At 35.4% G+C, this 18,094-nt stretch overlaps 1 protein-coding gene across 15 annotated transcripts in view; it reads right to left on the minus strand.

Moving 5' to 3' along the window:
* Window positions 1-473: 473 nt before the first annotated feature.
* Window positions 474-18,094, minus strand: part of ENAH (ENAH, actin regulator) — a 157,737-nt gene continuing 140,116 nt past the window's right edge. For 11 of the 15 annotated variants that reach the window (XM_027564598.1, XM_027564585.1, XM_027564589.1 and 8 more), the window contains 4 exons: window positions 15,613-15,679; window positions 9,781-9,859; window positions 4,029-4,086; window positions 474-3,473 (listed from right to left, as the gene is read on the minus strand). In XM_027564598.1, coding sequence (XP_027420399.1) covers window positions 3,436-3,473; window positions 4,029-4,086; window positions 9,781-9,859; window positions 15,613-15,679 — 242 coding nt within the window. In that variant the 3' untranslated portion in view covers window positions 474-3,435. Of the gene's footprint in view, window positions 3,474-4,028; window positions 4,087-9,780; window positions 9,860-12,986; window positions 13,050-15,612; window positions 15,680-18,094 lie in introns of all 15 variants that reach the window. The other 4 variants (XM_027564594.1, XM_027564593.1, XM_027564595.1 and 1 more) reach the window with 1 other exon arrangement.

The following is an 18,094-nucleotide window of genomic DNA, read 5'->3' on the forward strand; positions in this document are numbered from 1 at the left end:
TCAGTATTCTGTATAAACAAACACTACAGATACAGATTTCACTACATTTAAAATTCAGTACTCAATAAGGCCCTTGACTACACAATGTCCTTTATGCTGCAAACTATATTAAGAAAAATTTTAACTGCCATCAATGAACTTAATGTATCTCTGCTGTAGAACAAAATGGAGTAGACTTAAACATGTATCATTCTCTTGACTGTAAGACACCATACCAAGCTGGGCCAAGAGAAAATAAGAACAAACAGGGGACACCCAACAGTTATTTCAAGCAAAAAGCAGATACATGACCACATATTCCCTCTGTATACATTACTTAGTATTTATGACTTATGAAATCTTTAAAGAATAGTGTCGTGATATGTAAACTTTAAGTAGTGAAATCATGGATTTTAAAGAGCGTTTTTTACATTCAAAACAACTTATTTAGAACCAACAGATTATGTCAGATTATCTAAGTGTCACAAACAAGCAACATGTATATACTGCAATTTTATTTCAATCGCACAAACGAAGTTAGCGTGTAGGAAATTTAAATGGAACAGTATGGTAAAAATAGCAGAGAAACAAAAATTCTACAAAGGAAGTACACCTAGAGCATGAGGATTCAACATTCATTAGTGTTTCATCTTCAGTTCTGATTGACACTTGATGCTTGCAAATTCTGAAACAAACTTTGAGATCATGATGACTATTCTGAAGAGATTTCAGCACCAGCACTAAGGTTGTACATTCAGTTGGTTTGCAGTTGACTTGTTAGCCATTTACATAGTGTGTAGTACAGATTTGTCACAGGTCAGATCACAGTGTTAAAGGAAAGAAGTACCTTCCTGTAATTAGAAAGGATCCCCTAAACTGCACTCAGCTTAAGACATCCAATGTACAAGAGCACGAAAACCATCATAATAACGTGGCTCCAAGGAACATAGTTTTGATAAGGAAAATAACCTAAGCTTCTGTTTCCCGTTTTAATTACTGAAATCTCTAACAATGACAAAACTGTCACACAGGACAGTAAATGTGTACAGTAATTCAATCAAACTTCTTGGAAAGAACACATTTAGCAGTCTGGGATAAAGCAGAACGACAGGAAATAAAATGTGATTCAACACTGGTTCTTTTTGTCATTTTACATAGACATGTTAATATTTAGACCAAGGCACAAAACGTTTAGTGCATAAACCAGTTTCTTCTTCAAGATCTAGCATTTTTAGCGTAGTCTTTTATCTTACTTTGGACCACTTATACCCAGTACTCTATCCTACTGTTTAACTTAATCAACAAAATCAAAAATGATTTCTGACCAGATTTATGGGGGACATAAACATTTATATCTCCAAAGTGTTTGCATAACCAAAAGTACAGTAATAAAGATGGGAATGCCTCCTATTTCTTTAAGAAAGTAGTACTTTATAAGCTTGCTGCATCTTTAATGTCTTTACTGGTGGATGACAATATCTGATAGAAAAAGAACCGCATAGTAGAATTATGATAGCTCGTCCATCACAGATTAATCTAAAAATGAAGTTTCTACAGAAACAAGAACTGTTTTAATACGGGGAAAAAAAAATTTCCTCATTCAAACCTCTTTGAAGTGGTGATGGCCGCAAACCTGCATTTAGAAAACTATGCTATCAACAAGCTCTGTCTTATGAAGGAAGATTAAGAAATCCAGAAAGCAGACAACAGTGGATTATTTCTTCAAAATTTTAGTAAAACTACAGATAATCAAAGATTTCAAAGCAAATATGGCACATAACAACTCAAGCATAAACCAAGATGGAGAGCCTGGAGAATTTTTGATTTCCTAGATTTCCAAAAAATGCTATCGTTGTAACATACAGGATTGCTCCCCTATTTTAATCTCAGAAGTTTCAAAGAAAAGGGAGTGCATTGCACACACACACACACACACACACACGTGAGTGCCCACACAAACACGCACACGTACATGGTGGTAAGTAGGGCATCTAGTTCCTTCTTCCTACCACCTCTCTATTTATTAAAAGAAAATTATGCAGGACCCCTCGTCGTTTTTCCCTTTATCTGATGATTTCTGTGACCTTAATTGCTGCCATCGTTGTTACTTTTCTAGTATTTCAACGTAAAAGTCCGAAAGCAGCTCTGAAGTCAGGAATGTGTACCTGACACCTGGATAACTACAGGGCACCTAGGTAATAACAACTGTCAGATTCAGGGACGAACGTTTGAATTCCACAGTAAGACAGAATTCACGTGAAGCTCAGAATCATGTTTCAGACCATTGAAGTTACTGAATTAAAATACAAATAGCTGAAGACATGATGTAAAAGATTAAGTACTCGGTTCTGTTAACATATTTACCAATTAAAGTCACAAAATATTCCTCATCATTATTCATGCAGATAACTGAGAAAAAAGATAGTGCAGAAATTAACTTTAAATAAAAAGTTATTCCTTCCCCGCCTCCCACTCCCTATACTCTACAAAATGTTTTCCCTGGGACTAGGCCTTGAAAAGGCCACTACATATTAGTTTAACATGCATTACTGTCTGCAATTAAAAAAGCTAATTTTTGTGGTGGTTGTAATTACGTTATAAAAATGTCCACATGCATAAATCTAAAAAAGGTTGAAAACCTACAGTAAATCTACAATATATTGTTTTACATTTGACCACTGGTTTGTGTTATGTAGGAGTCATAGATTTGGTAAAGCATTGTAACAATTTAGGAAGGCATCTAAATCTTTAAATTCTGGATGAATTTTATGTTTGAATCTACAAAATTGCATGAAGGCTAAACTCGAGAGACCTCCTATCATTCTAAAATTCCTCTCTGGACAAATCATTTTTAGGACACTTTCTTATAAATGTCACCTTTTGAAAGCACATACAATTACATTTGTTCCACATTTTATGATCTTAACCTACACAGGGCTGATCTCAATTATCCATGGAATATCAAATATGATAGGAAGACAAACCTGAGAGAAACATTTACAATACAATAGCATCACTTGCTAAATTCTTCATCAGCATTCTCTGGAAAAAAAACTTCTCAAGCCTTTCTCCTCTTTATTTTAGCAATGGACTGTGGAAAATGTGCAATTGTCTCTTGACATGAAAATATTTTCAATGTACGGTGATCTTGCCTGACGGGTTTAGTTATTTTCTGCATAACTGATATAGGAACTCCTATACGACTCTCTTCCATCCTGTTGTAAAGGTCAGAAAAAAGCAGCAAACTGGGAGGGAAATAGCTTATCCGCCGGAGTAGTAATGTTTGAAGGCTTTCAAAGTATGTTGGTTTTCCCCTCCTTCCGACTGTGTATCTCCGTTTTCTTCTTACAGCTCACAAAATGTAAGGGTTTTGTTGTTGCTAACAGTTGTTCTTCGCAGGTTTTTATTTTCTTCTTTTTCCAGATGAAAAGTCCTGTCTCTCCTTAGTTTGTTTCTCTACGCAGTATTTGACTTGCTCAGTTCCTGCCTGATTGCTGGTAGGAAAAGGAAAAATATTAGAAGTAAATATAATGGTAAGGTAATATAAGTGGGTGATTCATTCTTAAGAAATCTTAATGACTGCATTCAAACTCACAGTAATACAAAGATAAACTGTGCATCTTTCACTGAAGAAATCTATGTTATTATTTTTACAATATTAACATCATATATATTTATATATTCTCTCCATTTTGTACACAAAATGAAAACACTGATTCTTTGGGCTCAAAACAAGAGTTCAGTGGGATGGGATGGATGAAAAGGAGTAACCTAGAGAAAGAGTGGTTTACTTAGTTTTCCATCTAAAACTACTCAATACCAGAAACTTAAGAGGAATTTTGTTTACCCTGTTTTCACAAATAATTTCCATTATATGAAGGAGAGAGACCCTCTCTTTGGCATCTGAAGCCAGGTAAAGGGCAGGATAATATGGGAAAGTAATTGTTTTATGCCCTCAAGTAATAAACTAGGTATTTTTTAATCTTCATTTTCTTTAACATGGGTATTATTAAGCATTATAAGAGTAGCAAATTTGTTTAGACACTCACCATCAATGAGCTCTTCTTTTAGCTTAGTTAATTCTTTTCTCATTTCATCTAAAATGTCCTAAAATATTAGAGAAAAACATCAGAAATACAGAAAATAAAGATTCTTGTTTATATAAAATTTTATGAATGTATAAAATGTTAGCTCTGTCTTTTGTTTCCAGATTCATAATTTATGACTTAGAAGATCAATTTTGGTAAATTGTGTTTTAATAGTCTTCCCTTCCCAATCTTTGCTTATTCTAGCTTAGCAAAATATGAAGCAGAATGTTTTCTAAACCTAAAATAATTACCCGGTCATGCCGTGAAAGCTATGATTCAGATAATGCCTATAAAACATATAAGAGCTCTGCTTTTAATCTAATCTTTTGGGAGCTAAGAGGCAATCCATAAACAAGTTTCAAGGAAGAAGACACAGACTGGACAATCAGCTCCTGGGAAACTTGTCATCTGGTCTGAAGTATGGGGACTGCTTACGAATCACCAGAGCTGTCAAACTAAACTTCATGGAATCTAGGATTCCCCTGGAGGGCCCTCGGGGGCTGCCCTAATAGGTGGGGAAGTAGGAGGATGGGACCCTGCTGGACATACACAGTCTTAAGACAGAAGACCAGCCACACATAGCTACTGAGCACTTGAAACATGGCAAGACTGAGGTGAGATGCACTGTAAACGTTAGACACCAGATTTCAAAGGTTTACTATGAAGAAAGTAAAGTAAAATAACTAATCAGTAATTTAAACATACTGATTATATACTGAAATATTACTTTGGCTACATCAGGTTAAATAAAAATATATTAAAGTGAATGTCACCTATTCCTCTATATTTAATGCACCTGCTAAAAATTTAAAGTATGTGATCCATCTTACAAAGAGTTGGTCAAAAAGTTCACTTGGAAAAACCCTAACAAACTAACCAATCTGATCATATGGACCACAGCCTTGTCTAACTCAATGAAACTATGAGCCATGCCATGTAGGGCCACCCAAGACAGACGGGTCATGGTCAAGAGTTCTGACAAAACGTGGTCCACTGGAGAAGGGTATGGCAAGCCACTTCAGTATTCTTGCCTTGAGAACCCCATGAACAGTATGAAAAGGCAAAAAGATAGGACACTGAAAGATGAACTCCCCAGGCTGGTAGGTGCCCAATATGCTACTGGAGATCAGCTGAGCAAAAACAACACCCAGTTGTGGATGTGACTGGTGATAGAAGCAAGGTCCAATGCTGTAAAGAGCAATACTGCATAGGAACCTGGAGTGTTAGGTCCATGAATCACGGCAAATTGGAAGTGGTCAAACAGGAGATGGCAAGAGTGAATATCGACATTTTAGGAATCAGCGAACTAAAATGGACTGGGACGGCTGAATTTAACTCAGATAACCATTATATCTGCTACTGTGGGCAAGAATCTCTTAGAAGAAATAGAGCAACCATCAGTCAATAAGAAGTCCAAAATGTAGTACTTGGGTGCAATCTCAAAGACAGAATGATCTCTGTTGGTTTCCAAGGCAAACCATTCAATACCACAGTAATCCAAGTCTATGCACCGACCAGAAATGCTGAAGAAGCTGAAGTTGAACAGTTCTATAAAGACCTACAAGACCTTCTAGAACTAACACCCAAAAGAGATGTCCCTTTCATTATAGGGGACTGAAAGTAGGAAGTCAAGAAATACCTGGAGTAACAGGCAAATTTGGCCTTGGAGTACAAAATGAAGCAGGGCAAAGGCTAACAGCATTTTGCCAAGAGAACGCACTGGTCATAGCAAACACCCTCTTCCAACAACACAAGAGAAGACTCTACACATGGACATCACCAGATGGTCAATACTGAAATCAGACTGATTATATTCTTTGCAACCAAAGGTGGAGAAGCTCTATACAGTCAGCAAAAACAAGACCGGGAGCTGACTGTGGCTCAGATCATGAACTCATTGCCAAATTCAGACTTAAACTGAACAAAGTAGGGAAAACCACTAGACCATTCAGATATGACCTAAATCAAATCCCTTATGATTATAGAGTGGAAATGACAAATAGATTCAAGGGATTAGACCTGATAGAGTGTCTGAAGAACTATGGAAATTGTACAGGAGACAGTGATCAAGACCATCTCCAAGAAAAAGAAATGCAAAAAAGCAAAATGGCTGTCTGAGGAGTCCTTATAAATGGCTGAGAAAAGAAAGGGAAAGGAGAAAAGGAAAGATATATCCATCTGAATGCAGAGCTCCAAAGAATTACAAGGAGAGATAAGAAAGCCTTCCTCAGTGATCAATGCAAAGAAATAGAGGAAAACAACAGAATGGGAAAGACTAGAAAATCAGAGATAACGGAACATTTCATGCAAAGATGGGCTCGATAAAGGACAGAAATGGTATGGACCGAACAGAAGCAGAAGATTAAGAAGAGGTGGCAAGAATACACAGAAGAACTATACAAAAAAGATATTCATGACCCAGATAACCACAATGGTGTGATCACTCACCTAGAGCCAGATATCCTGGAATGAGAAGTCAAGTGAGCCTTAGGAAGCATCACTATGAACAAAACTAGAGGAAGTGATAAAATTCCAGTTGAGCTATTTCAAATCCAGAAGATGATGCTGTGAAAGTGCTGCATTCAACATGCCAGCAAATTTGGAAAACTCAGCAGTGGCCACAGGACTGGAAAAGGTCAGTTTGCATTCCAATCCCAAAGAGAGGCATTGCCAAAGAATGCTCACACTACCGCACAATTGCACTCATCTCAAACACTAGCAAAGTAATCCTCAAAATTCTCCAAGTCAGGCTTCAACAGTACGTGAACCGTGAACTTCCAGTAGTTCAAGCTGGATTTAGAAAAGGCAGAGGAACTAGAGATCAAATTGCTAGCATCCGTTGGATCATCAAAAAAGCAAGAGAGTTCCAGAAAAACATCTACCTCTGCTTTATTGACTATGCCAAAGCCTTTGACTTGTGGATCACCACAAACTGTGGAAAATTCTGAAAGAGATGGGAATACCAGACCACCTGACCTGCCTCTTGAGAAATCTGTATGCAGGTCAGGAAGCAACAGTTAGAACTGGACATGGAACAACAGACTGGTTCCAAATTAGGGAAGGGAGTACGTCAAGGCTGTATATTGTCATCCTGCTTATTTAACTTATATGCAGAGTACATCATGAGAAATGCTAGGCTGGATGAAGCATAAGGTGGAATCAAGATTGCTGGCAGAAATATAAATAACCTCAGATAGGCAGATGACACCACCCTTATGGCATAAAGCAAAGAGGAACTAAAGAGCCTCTAGATGAAGGTGAAAGAGGAGAGTGAAAAAGCTGGCTTAAAACTCAGCATTCAGAAAACTAATAAGATCATGGCATCCAGTCCCATCATTTCATGGCAAATAGATGGGGAAACAGTGGAAACAGTGTCAGACTTTATTTCTTTGAGCTCCAAAATCACTGCAGATGGTGACTGCAGCCATGAAATTAAAAGACGCTTGCTCCTTGGAAAAAAAGTTATGACCAACATAGACAGCATATTAAAAAGCAGAGACATTACTTTGCCAACAAAGGTCCATCTAGTCAAGGCTATGGTTTTTCCAGTGGTCATGTGTGGATGTGAGAGTTGGACTATAAAGAAAGCTAAGCACTGAAGAATTGATGCTTTTGAACTGTGGTGTTGGAGAAGACTCTGGAGAGTCCCTTGGGCTGCAAGGAGATCCAACCAGTCCATCCTAAAGGAAATCAGTCCTGAATATTCATTGGAAGGACTGATGGTGAAGCTGATATTCCAATACTTCGGCCACCTGATGTGAAGAACTGACTCACTGGAAAAGACTGATGCTGGGAAAGACTGAAGGCAGGAGAAGGGGATGACAGAGGATGAGATGGTTGGATGGCATCACCAACTCGATGGACATGAGTCTGAGAAAGCTCCGGGAGTTGGTGATGGACAGGGAAGCCTGGCGTTCTGCAGTCCATAGGGTCGTAAAGAGCTGGACATGACCGAGTGACTGAACTGAACAAACTTTTTGGCCAGCCCAATATTTCTATTTAATAGTGATGCTCTAGACCCTCTTTCCTCTATGATAACCACTCTGTCTTTACTTATTTTGCAAAATTTCTGTTTATAAAGTTCAACTTGAAATAATGGATACATCCTCTAGTTAAAAAATAAAGATTGTATAACATGAACGCTAAAAGGGCTAATAAGGTGATAATTTTAATGGGTGAAAAACAACTATCCTTTGGAAGGATTATCAAATTCTGACTTTCTTTAGCACTGTGCACACCTTAGGTAAAATTAAATAGCTCTATGTTTAAGGCTCATCTTTAAAAAAAAAACCTTTTCACGTTTAAATTAGGTTGAAAATTATCAATTAGTTTATTTCCTCCATTTTCCAGTGAGGAAACTGAGGCACAGAACTAATAGATATTCTTTTTCAAATTAACTTAAATCAGTCTTAAAATCAAATCTATTCCTCTCATCAAGTCCCCTACTTCAGACAGTCAAGAACTGACCATATTTTAATTGCGTGCAAGCGCTCCACTTCAAGATATTTTTCCAGAAAAGAAAGCCATGTTTAACACACAGGAAACAAGCACTTGATTATCAATGACCACATGGTTTTCAAATTACATAACTCAACTGAACTGTTCAAACAGTTTTGTAGTATAAAAGTCAGGCTGATCTGAAACTGTTACTATTTGTTGCTTTAATTCCTATTTAACTTTTACTTTGAACTCATTATACTGCAACATTATTGGTACTCTTTTAAGCCCCAAACTGCTGATATTTTAAAAAATGAGTGACGGAATGGGGAAAGCGGGCTCTGAAGATAAAGACAGGATTCTGATCCTGATTATGGGACTGAGTAAATTCAAATTCTCTGAACCTCTGATGTGCACAATTTGAGTACAGACACTATGTTATCTGACTACTACCAGGATTAGGAGACAATGTCACGCTAATAACCTAGCAAATGCATAACACTGAGGTCTGCCAGATAGTCGGTAAATGCCTATTATAGTGATCACTACCACTGTTATCTTTACAGGCTATTCTGAAGTGCAGGATAAGAAGACAAAGATTAAATTGTTCATTACAGGCATAACTATCAGGTCTACAAAACTGATAGCTGTTTCACTAAGACGTCTTTAGCCTTCGTTTTCCAATCTTTTATTTTTTATTTTTTTTTCCAATCTTTTAAAACACTATCATTTTAAATTATTTTACCTCTTTTAGAACTAAAACAGTTCTAGGTTCCAACTATTACTCCTTCCATTTTTTTCTGTGTATATAGGTATTAAACACAATGCATACTGTGTCTAAAATACAAACAATGTCTTTTTCTTATTGACTTTTTTCCCCAAACCGCTTCCTTTCACAGAAATATGTGCAAGTACTCATCTTCCTTACATTCTTGCTAAAACCAGACCTGGTGGGTCTGCTTTGGCCAATGCTGAGTGCGAGCCCATTTTTTCTCTTGAACAACTGTACGCCATTTACTTACATTCAACGTTTATCCTATTACATTAAACCACTGTCGCTACCCTCCACCACTGCTGGCACTTTATGCAAACTGATGAACCAAAAACTGAGGCTCTGAAAGAAGTAATACAGCATGAATGCTACTGTTTAATTTCTATAAAAATATCAAGTCTATATTCTTTTCAAATACATTCACAACCTGTCAAATATACGTACATGGGGTTATTTTTAAAAAGAACAAGTACAAACAAAGGGAAGCTGCTGCTGGGCACCCACCTGCTTCAGCCTGTCATAGTCCAGTCCCTCCGTCTGGACTCCGTTGGCACTGGGCTGTGACGAAGGCGCAGATTTTGGTCTGGACAAATGAAATTTTCAGGACAGGTAAGTAACACTTAGCATATTTAATGAGTTCATTAGTAATTACAAACTTACCAACCCAACACCAGATTACAGTACAATTCTTAAAACGTGTTAAAAAGTTAATTATCTTAATAGTTGCAGAATTAGGATGTACAAAAATATTTTTCACTTTTACAGCATTATCAGTATAAAAAAATTAGAAAAGGTTGATAACATGACAAAACTCTTCCAATAAAGAGTAGAAGACAATGCTCTTTGGGCACGAGGAGGGTGGCAGGGTACCAGGTGGCATCATGACCAGGACAGACGGGAGGCCAGCTGCAGCGACCCAGCCCAAGTAACACCATCTTGTTCTTTCCTTTTGAAACTGTACACTATCTACTAAATATCTGGCAAACCAACGAGAGTGAAATGATAAAGACCAAACTGTTTCATTCTGTATAAATCAATTTTCAAATTCTATGCCTTGGTTTCCAGTGGCAGGGGAAGGAATTGCTTAATGAGTATGATTTTTTTGTATGTGTTCCATTCCATATCAAGCATCAAAATAAATAAGCATCTTGGAAATATGATTAAGTTTAAAATAAGTTATTAAGTTTTAAAAAGTATGTTCGTATCCAATTGGCTTTATGGCTATTTCCCAATGAAGTTTTTATAAAGATGGTATCTGAATGGTCATCTAACTACTTCCACAAACTTACTTTGTTTAAAAAACAGGGGGAGGGTAAGGAGACAGAAGCAGACTGTCAGTTACTATTACATTTTCAAAAGTTGAGCTTCTGTTAAAAAATTTTACATGAAGAAATAAGTCTTAAGAATTAGCCATATTTTAAGCAAAAAGTTTCAAAATCAAATCAGTCAGTCATGACTCCCTCTCCAATTCTGGCAATAAGAGAAAACACTAAGTGGAAAAACTTAGAATTTTAACTGAATGATACTTCATTTTCAGCTTTTAGTACATATTAAGTGGCCACTTTTAAAGGGTCACAAATCAACGCAAATGAAAACTATTAGGCCATATATTTCCAACTTTGCAGAATACCAATGTGAGAAATCTGAACCAAGACTTAACAGGCATAACTTTTTCAAACTTACAATTCTTATAAGGCATATTATACTCCAAACCCATAGGCACTGTGTGTAAAGATGAAATCTTGAATCATTGAGGTTTATATCAAACATATGACAGCTTAAAAGACTGATGTGAAGCAACTCAACCAATTTTACTACATATATGCTGCTATGTTTATATTAACAAGAAAAATAATAACTCATAAAATTTCATTCAAGAGGCACTGAATGAATAAGGCCCTGTGCTGGATAAGATTTATATGACATACTTCCTCTTGAGACAATATGCCTTTTCACCTTGTTGAGGAGGTGACTTAATTCCACAGTCATTTAAGATGCACTGAGATCCACAGTATGCAAATCACACTGCACTGCAGAATCCAATCTATACAGTAGGTATCATAAACGTCGACTTTTATGCATTTCCTTTACCCATACTGCCTGTTCCTGCTCTCCAGAAGTAAATTATTATTTATTCTGCTTTTCTTTTACATTTCACATTTAATTGGTACAAACACTGTTTTGGTTTCTTTTACTAAACTTACATAATGAATATCCTTGAAAATCATGTGAATAACAATAGTCTGTTACTTAACTGGGGAGTATGTTATAAATATATCCATATTTACTAAACAATCCAGAAAATTATTGTTATATAATTTTAAGAAATCATGGAAACATGCAATTTGTAAAAAATTTAATTCATGCTAACATGCAATCCACCACCGCCGCCGCCACCACCACCACCATCACCATGATAATTAACTAAAGGGGGGAACTTTTCATACTTAAGGAAAGATGTAATCACCACTTTTTAAAAAAGGTTTATCAACAACATTATCTCAGGGGGATACGATGTATGAAAGCGGCAAACTGGAAAGATTTACAACAGAAAATCTCATTGTTAAATGCTATTTTTCTATGTGTTAGCAAATTTTCTAAATAAGTCTTTGGTCAAAACAATTAAACCACCTCAAAAAAAACAGGAAAAACTATTTCACTACTGTATTATAAATACTTCATGCAAATTTAACTGGCTAACAAAAACGAACTTGCCAAATATTTTAATCATCAATGGCATGAAAATAACTGTAGCTAATAACAATGTGGTCGAATAGAGTCTGATAACAGAACTCCTTACTCACTACCAAAGACAACCTCCCGTATACTATTTATGCTCCCAGTAGACTTGATGTGTACTTTAAAAAACAGATGCATACAGTAACATGAGTATAATATCTCAGTTATTTCTATCATTAAGGTTTTCGCCATAATTGGTAACAAAAAAGGGGGATTTTTATTACTTTGTAACGAGAGTGCTGCCTCTAGATACTGCCTATAAAGTAACTATACTGCAACTATTTAAGTCCCTGTTTTGCAAAATTAATTCTAAATATAGCTTAAGCACTTGAGGATCTTAAGAAATTGTCAATTTTTTTTAATTAAGAAAGAAATACATGGTTCATATCCTAAGTTTTCTTAATTAAAAAATGGTATAACAGGACTCATCCTAGAAAACAAATAATCTGCTCAAGGATATTAGATGTTAGGTTGTTAAAGATACTCAATTTACTGCAAAGTACGTAGGAAACAAGAGATTTTCCTCAAATAATAAATTATTCACAATGGCTATTCACTGTGGCTGTAATACTGTCCTGTCTTCCAGTGACAGAGGACAGGATTTTCTGTTCAACTTTTTAAAGCCTTGTCTTCTAAAAGGAATGGCTTTTAAAATAAAATGCAAAAGCTAGACACTCTCGATACATGTGAACTTCGATTCTCATTCTCGTATTTCAGGTATGTTGACCATTAATGTTTATCATGATCCAAATATAAACTGATGGCAGGGAAATGAATACTATTAATTTTTCTCACTAAAATCACTCCGAATTTTTTCTAAAAGGGTGTTTTAGATACAGCTAAATATGAAAGATTTACGTTATCGCCATTTCGCCTTTGTGGTGATTACCAATCCATGTAGAAAAAGCTCAGCCCTATCCTGAAAATGTTATTTAAAAGTCTCAAATCACAAAGTCACATCAGGATGATACCTGTGTAATGAATCATAGGACCTGTTGTCAAAAACAATCTGATTTTTCCTTGGAGAATCCCGTCTATGAAGGGGAAAAACCATTTAAAGGGATACACAATAGAACTCTTAAAAATAATTCTCATTTTGTTACTGTTTTACAGGTTTTTAGTTATAGCAAACAGAAGAACTAAAGGAGTCCATTAACTTTAAAATAATTATATAAAAAAAAAGATTATTTGGAGACTAAGTCTAGTTATGTGAGGACACTATTTACTTGATAATTACAGAGAATTCTTTTAAAAAATCATTACGTAGTGGCTGCTTTTACATACTGTAAAACTTACATAAAAATTCAACAAGTATCAAAACACAGGACATTTCTATTAGAGTGAATATAAATAAAACTACAGACTCAAATAAAAAGCACAGTAAGAATCACTGTAGCTTGAAGTATACAAAATTAGCTCTTCTAAGGAGGCACGTAAAGAACTTTTTTCCATCTTGAATACAAGATCTGTAAGCTCCCAATAAATGCCATGGGAAGGATTCATAAATTTTCCAACGTTACATTCCAGTCATGATTTAGAGCTTTTTTTTCTAATTTATTTTTTATATTGAAGGATAATTGTTTTATAGAATTTTGTTGTTTTCTGTCAAACCTCACATTAATCAGCCATAGGTCAACATTCTTGCTTTTATTCCACTGTCTGACATCTTCACTTAATACAGAATATATATTACAGGATATTAATCCATCTTATCACTAACATAATTTTGACACTGCATATTTATACTTTCAGTACTGTGCAAGGATAAAGTGTTATCCTTGCACAGTAAAGGATAAAGTGTTTTTTTGCTTAAAGAAAAGCAAAAAAAAAAAAAAGGCTAATATACTTGTTTTCAGAAGGAATGAGGGGAGTAATTTAGGAAGAAAAGCAATACAGTTCTTTAATTGGGCATTTTAGAATGTTCACTCTAGGAAAAGAGAGGAAAATCATCTACCAGAGTTAGAACATGATTACAATACACTACTGGATAATAAGAACCCATATTTGATTAATCTATACAAAATATTTTTAAAATAGTAATGCTTAAAACATTTATCAAACTTTCTTTAGAAGTCTGAAAACTCTCTGAAAGAATATTCTGTCCTTTATTAAATGAACCCAACCAGAACAAGGAACACATACATTCCACCTGGAGAAGTTTCTCCATGTCCCGTCTATGATAGAACTTTTGCCATGAACTTAAGTTTAGCTTTAAGCAAGCTCACTATGGAATCCCTATCAATGAGGCAGGGATGAAAGCAGTGACAAAGAGAAGGCATTCCTCCCTGTTACAATTTGCAACTTCAAAGGACACGGCACATCACAGGTCTGTTCTGAAAGGCACAGTGCTTGATAAACTGGGTGTTGAACAGTGCTCCTGAAGAAAATCTGTAACTACTACTAGAGATACATCAGAAGGCCACATCAATTAGGTATCTGGGAACACAAATGCAGTTTTTCCACTGTTGAAGAAACATGTTCACCAAAAGCAATTCCAGTCAAATATATTCATCTTTCAGTGACAGAGAAACTGAAAGCTTTTATATATTCAAAAAGGCCAAGTTTCTTTGTGAAATTTAATTAACTATGTCATCACCCCAAATTTTTCTCACCAACAGAAAGAACCACACAAAAAACCAACCCAAATTTAGACTGAAGCTCATGTACAACAGACCTGTGACAATATAAGGTCTATTCTTGTATTTTTTTAAATTAGGCTTCTATAATTAGATGTTAAGTCTGCTTTTTTATGAGGCAAAAATAAGGCGAATAGCTCAGAAACAAAAGGTAAAAAAAAAATTTTCAGTCTCAAGACACATACTTTTTTCTAGGAAAATTATGAGTCCTTTAAACTGTCTCATAAACCAAGAAAATGTTTCATCTATGTTTAAGACCTACAATATAAAGTTAGTTATGACACTAAAGTATACCTGACTAAGGCATACTGAATTTGCTTGACTATGCAACACATAGCCACTTGTAGAAACATGAATTAACTAGTGTTGTTCCTGGGCATTATCTGTCTTAACTCGACTATAATTAGAAGTTTCAACTGAAAAATAAATCTTTCTACTTTATAAATTCAAAATTTTAGGTTTTATTCTGTTCTTTCTTAAACACTATAGCCTTTTCTCTCCAGCTGCTTTTCAGTTTAAAGCATTATGTTTCTTTCAAAAGTTCAATGTTATTTATTGACAGTAATAATGATATTGAGGTTATACAAGAGAATATCCTGTTTCTTAAGACAAATGCTCAAGTATTAGGGCTGAAGCAGCATATATTTGCAAACTGCCTTCCAAGTATTCAGAGAGAAAAAAGTGTGCATGTGTAGACAAGAGTTCAAGCCAATGTTGGCAAAATGTTAATAACTGGTGAATCTAGGTGATGGATACATGGATGTTTGCTATATTCAATTTTTCCGTAGTTGTTTTGAATTTTTTCAAAATGTAAGTACTGGGAGGAATAAAAGCTATCTAGAAATTTCAGACAACCTGGGTGATAATAATAAGCATATGGTAGAATTCAGATCGATAAAAATGCAGATGTTAATTTCTTAGATACAACTGTAATATAAAACTTAGAAAAAAAATTGATTACCTGGAAATAACAGGTGACTTGCTGCCATTCATTGTATTTGTTCTTTCCCAAGGTTTTCTTATCGGTTCTTTAAAAATTAAAGAACTTAAGTTAGATATCCTATATGCTCCCAGAGTTAAGATTCTAATTTGTATAATTGCAGATCCCAAAATGAAAAGAAATTACTAAGCAACTAAGTATGACAACTTTCTCTACGAAGAACTTAGATTGTTAAATTTACAATACTGTAATTCTATACACCAGATGGTAAAAAGTTTCTTAAGATAGGATAATAAGAATAAGGGTAGGATAATTTTGATTAATTACAATGAAATCGTAGGGATTATTTTAAATTAATAAGGATAGCTTAAATTAGAATGGGAGAGTACGGACTATACACTCTTTTAAACTATTTTTGGTGCCAATGGTAAAACAAATAAAAAGAATCTTTAATGTGTTCATGTACTTCAACATTTAATCTAAATTCAAACAGCCCTCTTGGCAAAAAATTCAAGCAACTCAAAATGTATTTCAGAATTATCTCATTCTACTGTACTTCCTTGATTTTCAAACAACCAATTGTTAGGACTTAGCAGACAATTCCAGTTAAATAAAATTAGATTTCTCTGAACTTTCAGTTGATTGTGTTTTGAAAAACGAAGTTCTAAACTGTTTTTGCTAACCGGGGCTGCCTCGCTGATGCTGTCACTGGCCTCACTAGATGACTAGGTGAAATCCGGAGTGGAAGCCTCTCATGGAAGAACAAATTTGGGCCATGGGAGAATCAAGTCTAAGTTGTGCAGAATTTTAGCTTGAAAAACTGCTGAGTTCTGCTGTGGCCCCTCCACTGGCCTATGGGCATGCACGTATGCAAAACTCCACTCTCAACTCAAGCCTGAAGCACTGCTTATTTTCCAGATTTCTGCTGTCTTCAGTCATCTAGTGAAACAAAGTCATCATTCATCTTGCTTTACTCCTTGTCCATCAACCAGTCAATCATTGCTCCTTCTGTATTCTCACAGCTAACACACTCTCACTGACCACCACAGACTGAGCCAGTGGACGTCAGATAATCAGATGAGGATGTCCATGACAGAGAGAATCAGAAACACAACCAAGAGATACCTCCAGAGTAGGGGAAAAGAGGGGAATCCTGAAGGACAACTGGACAGGCAGTGGATGGTCATAAGAACACTGTCACTAAAGAAGAGACAGGCGAAGTAATGTCTCCTAGTCTCTTCCAGCTCCAACTCCCCATCTCTGCCCATGCCATACCCACTTCCTCTACTTCCAGCTAAGTGAAATACTCTTCAAGGCAAGGCAAAATGTCATTTTCTCCTACAAAGATGATCAGGTGACTCCAAACTATACAATCTCCTTCTCCGTGATACATTTTTTAATATTCAACATGTGGTTATGAAACATTAACTTTTCACTTGTGTGTGTGTCTCAGCATCCAAGCTGAATCATGAATTTCTTGTGCTTAGGCTGACTTCATCTTTTGCTTCTTTTTGGCCTGGCAGGTGTCTGACATGTGGCAATTAGAGGAAAAAAACTGACTGCAACAAGCGAAGTAAAAAAGCCTCTAGACCTTTTGAATGAATCCTTAATTTTATAAAAATGGTACACATGTGCAAAGACACACAAAAAAACACATGCAAAATCCATGCTTCAGTTTTCCATGTTTTAAATAAGGGGATATACATTAGATAAGGAGTCTGTACATAACCTTCAGGGAATTAGTGAATATTTCAAAATGATGATCAGTTTTGTATAAAAATATGATTTTTTCTTCCCTGGGAGAGGGCTCATAGCTCTTTTCAAATTCCAAAAAGGTCTCTGACTCTAAATTATAGCTGAGTCCTAAAATATCATTGGTTTAATAATAGCATGTATACTGATTTTGGGAAGACAAAGGTAAAAATAAGTAAATCACAAACAAGAGAATTTTTAATGAAGGTAACATAAACTGATTTGAGTCCTATTCAGAGGAAAATTATTCACATTTACAATATTAATTATAATACAGCAATCAGGCCACTACAGATCACTATTCAGTGAGAATGAGTGGTTGTTATAGATATTTCTCTATGGTCAATTCCTATGGCTAACTCTAAATATTAATTCATCAAAATTATCAAACTTCATTCCAAATTAGGTAGGGAGAGAAACAGGCAGCTCAGTGTTTAGTCATTTAGTCAAATATGAAGAAATGACATGCAAAATCCTCGCCTTTAAGAATCAATTATTAAAAGTATTTCTTTCATCTAGATAACATATTTTTCCTTGTTTAAATGAGTAACTTCAAGTGATTAACAATAATATACATAGAATGTGTAAAAATTATGATTTTCAGAGAAAGTCACAGAAAAAACACTTTGGATTTTAATATTATCTCCCAAGGTCATCAAGAAATGAACAGCTGCTTCAGGGTCACAAAAGGTAAAGGAGAAAGTCAGTGCTTTCAAGTGTGAACCAAGAATTTTAACGTTTTAGTAGCTAA

The sequence above is a fragment of the Bos indicus x Bos taurus genome, chromosome 16, assembly GCF_003369695.1.
Source record: "Bos indicus x Bos taurus breed Angus x Brahman F1 hybrid chromosome 16, Bos_hybrid_MaternalHap_v2.0, whole genome shotgun sequence".
NCBI classification, from domain to species: domain Eukaryota; kingdom Metazoa; phylum Chordata; class Mammalia; order Artiodactyla; family Bovidae; genus Bos; species Bos indicus x Bos taurus.